Below are 7,438 nucleotides of genomic sequence, written 5' to 3' on the forward strand. Positions count from 1 at the left end.
GATTAAAATAAGAATTTTCTTACGTTACTATGATGATATAATAACATTTGACATAACAAACACAGCAACAGCAACAGCAACGTGAAATGAATGGCATAATTTGGGTGCTTTTGAAAAGAAAGGGAGTTTATAAACAACTGATACAAGTAATTATTGATTCCAGCCAAGATTTCTGTAGCTCAATTTTGGCTTTCATGTGTTTATGTTAAACGTGTTTTCGTTTCCTGACCAATGGTTATCCGACAACCGCGACAAGTTTAAATACGAGCACTGTATAATGAACATGGCAATTTGAAAAGTCTGTTTAGTTATAACATACCTTTCATAAATTGCAACCTTACCTTAATTGTAACATGTGATAATGAAGATCATCAATTCATCATAGCGACTGGGACTAGGCACTGCCGCACTGGCATAGTGGCATTGTCGCGCTAGGGAGGTTTCCGTACTCTGTTAGTTATTCCGTAGGTCATATGTTACCATTCGGAGAGGATCCTCTTCCGTAGCTCTAACATGGTCCAGTCAGTCAATTGAGCGACTGGACCATCTCTGCTAAGGGAGAGGAACTCATTGGTTACTGTCTACGTGCATAACTACTGGAAAACACAAACATTTCTTTCCAAACTTTCAATAGGAATTGAACAATTTCAACAATTTAAAAAGGCATAGGAGTGCTGAGAAAGGAAATATGATAAACTGATTATGAGATACAAAACTCATGAACTATTTAGGAAGATAGTGAACTTACACAATTAATTCACCTTGCTAAAATACTTCAATATGACAAAATATGTATAACTATGAACAGAACAAAAACAAATTTGCGACGACTCTATTGCTGTCAATTGCTGTTATTCTACTTCTAATGGACATTTTTTGCACCACCTATTCCTCTTTAACTCGTCCTTGCTGCAAAATCAAAACCTCTGCAGAAGTCATCCAATGGATTCTTTTCCTCTACTTTACTATCCAATTACACCCTACTAATTAAGAGAAAACTACATGCTCCTATTCACCAGTTGATGGAGGAGCTTGCAAAGACTTTGAATCATGCGAAAACGCTGCCAACACCTTTTCCTTAGTCAGTGGTTCGGAACCATGAGACTTTATAACAAAAGTATGAAACACGGTATCTGTACCTGCAGCAAGTTTTGAATCAACAACGTTGATCTCCGAGTCTTTGAATGCCCGGATAATTCTGGCCACAGGATGAGAATCCAGCGGACAGCTTACTTTTACCACGACCTCGTCATGCAAAGCCTGAAGTTCTACTTCAGGAGCTTGTCCTTGCACCTCTGTAACAGAGTTGGCTTCCGTACCAGATGTCTCTCTTGAAGTGCTGTTATGCTTCTCTCTTTCTGCTTCCATATCTTTAAGCTTTTTCTGCAACTCGGTGATATAAGAAATAGCATCTCCGAGCAACGAGGCTTTATCCATCTTGGATATGTTAGGGACAACAGCTCTCAATGCATAAAACCGCTGATTCAGTTTTTCCCTCCGTTGTCTTTCTGCCTCAACATGATTAAGTGGCTCTTCTCTGCCATTGGCCGGCTTGCGCCCTCTTTTACGAGGCTTTCTATCATCTGAAGGGCCTGCTCTATCATCTCTACCAGACACTTCAGGGTCTGAATGCTCCGACTCAGCACTACCTGGCTGAGAAGCCACTGTAGGCCTAGAGGTTGCCCCTGTAAAATCGATTTCCATTTGGGCCGGCTTTTGCTGGTGAAACTGGTTAAGCCGGTACTCACTTCGTATGCCATTCACATACTCCTGAAGCCTCGTGTTCTGAGGGCTATAAAGCTCCGTCGCAGTCGCATGTTTTACACCAGGAATGTTAGCCCAATTCGTACATTGAACTGATTGAATACCGTTATTCCTGGGGCTTTGGCCTGTAAAAGAAAGCTTATTCCCATTGGCATAGCCATCCCAATGTCTATCTTCCATCCTTTTAACAGCAAGTTTCTCCCTGAAGGGAGGGCGAACTGTGGTATTTAGATTCTGCCCAAAAATTTTATGAACCCCATCTACACCACGATCAACAAGCCTTGCATTCGAAAAAGGACCAGATACTGGTGCAGGGGCAGTAGTAGGAACAGAAGCAGGAGGAGCAGATGCAGGGGCAGGAGCAGGAGGAGGAACAGACACGGGAGCAGGAGCAGGAGCAGGTGCAGGGGCAGAAGTAGGAGCAGACACAGGAGGAGGTAATGGAGAATTAAGAGGAACAGGATCTTCTTCCTCTATCTTATGGACGACCATAGGGAAAATCGAAGTTGGTTTAGGACGAACCACGGGAGCAGGAGGAGGTGAAAATGCATACTTCAACGCCTTGAGTACATTGTGGTTCTCACCAATCGCCCTTACTGACCCCAATTCCACAACACCAGACTCAGTAGGAATCAAGATAACAGTCTGTATCCCAGCAGACTTAGCCAGAAACGACCGAACACAATAATCAGATTTGGCCCTCAACAAATCCGACTCCCAAACATGCTTCCCGGAAGCAAAACAACTCCCCGGTCCTCCTTCACCTCGAGGAAACGAAAAGTACATGGACACCAAAAAGAACATCTCCATATCAGTAACCCTATCCAACCTACAAGCCAAGTTATCATCATCAGAGCCTCCAAACAATGTGTTCAACTTCTGAAGTACCCTTTTCCTAATCTTCTGGTGAGATTCATCCTCAAGCCGAAAATTCAATAACCGGGTAGCTTCCGATTCTTCCCCTTCCCTCGGCTCCCTACAATAACCATCCCCCCAGCTCAAAACCACCTCCCCCGATTTCGCCCTCGAAATTTGCCAGAAAAACCCATAATTCCAACTAAAATTAGAGGCATTTGGCCTCTCAACGAGATCAGATAACTTATTCTGGATATTCTCATTGTTCTCAAGACTCACCAAAGAAGTCTCAGCAGTAAATGGACTTGATATCAGGTAATCAAAAGCTCGAGTACCCAATATAGAGGCGATCATTGCTTTATCTTCTTCATTCCACACTACCCCTCCTCCCATACCCAGTTCAATATTTCTCATTTCTTTAATTTAATCCCTAATTTTATTATCCCCTTTTAATTTTACTAAAACCCCAATTCAAATCTCCAACAGCAAAGTCAAAAACCCTAAATTACGAACAAATGCCCACCACTTCATTTCTACCCCTTTAATATTTCTATATATAGTACAAACAAATCCGTCAAAATTCAATTAACAAAGAACCCACTTATTCTCAGATCTTATAGATTTCCTTTTTCAAATTACCCAGAAATAGTCAATCAAACATCAATGATACAACAACAAAAAAAGATGAAAACTTCAAAAAAAAAGTACAATATTTCAAAAATAGATGAACACAAACCAGGCAGCTTGAGAGAAGATTTAGAGAGAGAAAATGAGTTTCTGGGCAGCACACCCAACAGTGGAGGATTCCAAATACAGCAAAAGCTCAGAAATTAAATTGAGATTTTCCCCAGAAAATGACAACAATCTCTCAAATTTGAGAAGAATTTATTGAGGAGAAGAAGCTTTATTTGTTTAAATTTTTTAGGAAAGAAAAAAAAAACACTTAAGATTGAGAAATGAGGGTGGGAAGAGAGAGAGAGACGAAGGGGGCGATATTAGAGAGCTCTCTTTTCTCTCTCTGTCTTTCTTCACTTTCTCTCTCTTTCTAAACTTACCAATCTCGTGCCACTAACTATAGTTCCTCTTTCTATGGTTAACATGCTAACTATGGTTTATTTTGGGATGGTGTTAATTTTTTTTTTTTTTTTTTTTTTTTTTTTTTTTTTTTTTTATGGGATAGATTTGTTGTTGTACTTTGAGGTAAAGTTTATTGTTTATTACAGTACGGATTAGTAGAGTACATAACTCTTTTCCTTTTGGAATAATTGACAGTATATTTAGTATGTAGCTTGATTTTGATAAGCATATATGTCGATGCACAATTTTAACCAATAATATTTGTTATTATGTATTATTAAAAAGTATAAAAGCTTGATCTAATGAAACTAATCCAAAAATATATTACATGACAATATATGTCATAGATAAATTGATAAAAAAAAAATTAAGAAAAATAAGTCAAAGTAAACATATAATACACATTACATTAGTAAAATATTATAAAAAGTTGATACAATTAATACGGAGTACTAATTTAATAGCACTTTACCTAATAAAATTAAAACTCGTGATATATGGTTAAAGTTAATAGATACGGAGTAAATATTACATAAAGTCAAATCGTGTTTATTATTTTGAAACGGATGTGATAGTTGTCAAATACATAAGAAGAAGCACATCTTATGAATTTCCACTTTCACAAAATGGAGAAAGTTACCCGTCTAAATTCAGTGTTTTTAATTTGTAAAACTCCCAGCAAGAATCGTAACCTACTATGCATTTTAAATATGAGTATTAAATGATTGGAAGTACTCCACTGCCTAGGATACATACCACATCACTTCACAAATCACAATGAGATGTAATAACAATTTAACATACTAAACATGTTTTAAATTTTTATGCAACCCAACACATCACTATTCTTTTCTAAACAACTTACATCTCATGCTTTGCATGATTTAACAACCACTAGTAGTTGCCATGTACTTATGTGATTATTAGTCAGCCATTAATCATGTTTTTTTTTTTTCATTCAATAGAAAATTCAATTAAGCATACACAATAAGGTCGTATTTAAACTGCCAAACCTTAACACCCTTGCTAATTGTTGTTACAGCACAAAATATTTTACGGAGTACCATCTTATATTAGTAATCCGTACTAATTAATTAGTGTTATAAATAAATAAATAAGAATACTAATGGTAGTTTTTAAAACAATTTTGACTGACAAAACCCTTATTGATTATCAACAGTGACGCGGCTGGGCGAGTGGACAATGTGAAATGAAGTAAATAGTGTGTGTGGGTTGGATGTTATTTGTCTAACTATAGAAAGTGGGGCTTTCCTAAATTAGAAGTGCATAGGTATATACTTCTCCACGTCGCTCAAACCCTGCCTCTAAATTCAATCTATATGTAATATGTGAACTCAAACTCATTTGCCCCTTTATAAAATTATACATACATGTGAAATACGGAGTACATTACATTCTAGTGTTTAATGCAAAACTCGTTAGAGTAACCTTTTATTGTACAATCGGTCGTACAATATTTTTATTATATGTTTATACGAGAAGTTTAAGAAAGAAAATTTAAAAAGGTTGTAACATATACATGGTATCGTTGATTGTACAGTGAATAATTAATTATCTAGTAGCAGATTCTTTGTTGTATTGCAATTTGACAGTAAATTTCAATAAAATATACTACTGATAACTGATAGTATACTAAGGGTCTGTTCTCATACGTTTATTTTGAGTTCAGTTTGGTTCAGCTCTTAATTTCCTTCTCTTATTAAATATTCATTTCAATCCAGTTCAGTTCAGTTCGGCTGAATTCAGTAAATGAGAACAGGCCATAAGTACTAACTTTGTTGGATTTGTTTTATCATTATTCATACGAAAATGAAGATATCACGTTTTAAGATTCATTTTAATTAGAAGTTAAAAGTCAAATAAAGCAATCATCAAATAACAAGAAAGTAGTTTCAGTCCGTATACATATGGGAGTAATATTTTAAATGTGTCACATGTAAGTATCTAGAAATCAGTGCAATAAAAGGCAGGACGGATAATAATAATAATAATTTATTTATTTATTTTAAAAGGGAAGGCCTCGAGCTTGGTTATGCAACTTATGCTTGTGAACCACTTCATTTCTTCAAACAAGTTGGAGACTGAGACTTGGTGCGCAGCTGTTTAGTTAATGGGCTCTCAATCTTCCATAGATATTATTCCCATGTGGAGATGGTTTGGAGATTCTTATTCTTGTCTTTTTTTTTTTTTTTTTTTTTTTTTTTTTTTTCTCTCACTATTTTCTTATTTATTAAAAATATTTATATTATTTATCCCATATCTAAGAAACATATGCTTATCAAGCCACCCTAGTTTCAACTCATTCATAAGATTTTTTATTTTATTATTATTATTTTTTTTAATATATAATACCAGGATCTAGTGTATGGCTTTGCACGCAATATATATCTAAACAGTAACAAGTTTGTTATTTTTTTATTATTAGATAGATAAAATACATCAAAATTAATCTCTTAGTATTATTTACATTAGTTTGAAATAAATTATTGCACTAATCAAACTACTTCTTTCATTTATTTCAGTTTATATTACAATTAACATAAAGTATGTGAGTATTAAAACAGGCAACAAGTTGTATTGTACCTAAAACAGAGGAAGTATATGTAATACAGAGTAAATGGTAAAAGTTGTATTAGAATACTGTATGTATATTCTGTCCATTGTAGAAATAAGCTAATAAGTAATACCGAGTATTATGAACAAAACAAATAAATACTTGTATGTCATAATAATTAATTGATGACAACATTTATTAATAAGTTTTCTCAATGTAACACCTACCTTTACTTTTATTGTTGAAACAATTTCCCTTTGAAATAATAATGGAATATTCTTGGCTTTAGATTTAGGTATTCATCATAAAATATAGGGAATGAGACAATTAAAACATGAGTTTAGTTAAAAGGACTTTGTCAAAAAATGCTTAAAAGTTGACCAACATGGTAGACATTACTATATTATCTCTTCAAATTATTGAAGATTGGTTGTGATTGCCATGATTAACATTTTATATTGATCAATTCTATAAAGAGTTATACTTTGCATGTATATATATGTTATGTATGTAACACAATTAGTTATACTTTAACATCTTATATATAATTATACAATTAATGTTTGTAAAATTGTAAAAATAAGAACATATTCATGATTTACTTGAATAAATCAAAGAGTTATTTAATTTTAAAGATTGTATGTCACAGTTAACTTTTGAAAAAACTGTAACTTTCACAATCATTTTTATACAATGTTGAAAACTAGTAGGTGATATAGAGTAATACACTGTATATTTCTCAGATTTAAAGATCGGAGTGATAAGAGAGGAAGAGCTAATAAGAAAATTCTTGACTTAAAAAGTATACCATGGTAAAGCGATTTTATTAATAACATGCTGGTAGTACTGTAATTAAGCTAATCTAGAGGAACCAACCAAAAAAATAAAAAAAAAAAAAATCAAAAAATACAAACAAGAAGCAGATTAAAAAAATCCCATATCGAACGGAAGTTCCGAGAAGTATATGTTGGAATCTTTGACTGGCCAGTATTTAATCGACGGCTTAGATTGCTTTACAATTTAGCAATTAGTATTATAATTGGCATTAATTATTGAGACCAGCAGTCGCCAAACACCCATGCACTATTCATCACGTTGATTAGCTGGAATAATATCCCAATTTTATGCTATATTTGGTTGCTTTCCATGTTTAGTAATGAGTTGCTT

At 34.2% G+C, this 7,438-nt stretch overlaps 1 protein-coding gene across 1 annotated transcript; it reads right to left on the reverse strand.

Annotated features, from left to right (window-relative positions):
- Positions 1-672: 672 nt before the first annotated feature.
- LOC145639670 (transcription factor MTB1-like) lies at positions 673-3,753 on the reverse strand. The gene has a single exon (XM_081690976.1). The coding sequence runs from the start codon at positions 3,031-3,033 to the stop codon at positions 1,009-1,011; it is 2,025 nt and encodes a 674-aa protein (XP_081547102.1). The 5' UTR covers positions 3,034-3,753; the 3' UTR covers positions 673-1,008.
- Between the last annotated feature and the right edge of the window lie 3,685 nt (positions 3,754-7,438).

The sequence above is a fragment of the Chenopodium album genome, chromosome 7 (genome assembly GCF_948465745.1).
Source record: "Chenopodium album chromosome 7, dcCheAlbu1.1, whole genome shotgun sequence".
NCBI lineage: Eukaryota > Viridiplantae > Streptophyta > Magnoliopsida > Caryophyllales > Amaranthaceae > Chenopodium > Chenopodium album.

Bases quoted from the DNA above. Each gene is read 5' to 3' on its own strand.
- LOC145639670 (XM_081690976.1), bottom strand. From the start codon at position 3,033: ATGAGAAATATTGAACTGGGTATGGGAGGAGGGGTAGTGTGGAATGAA.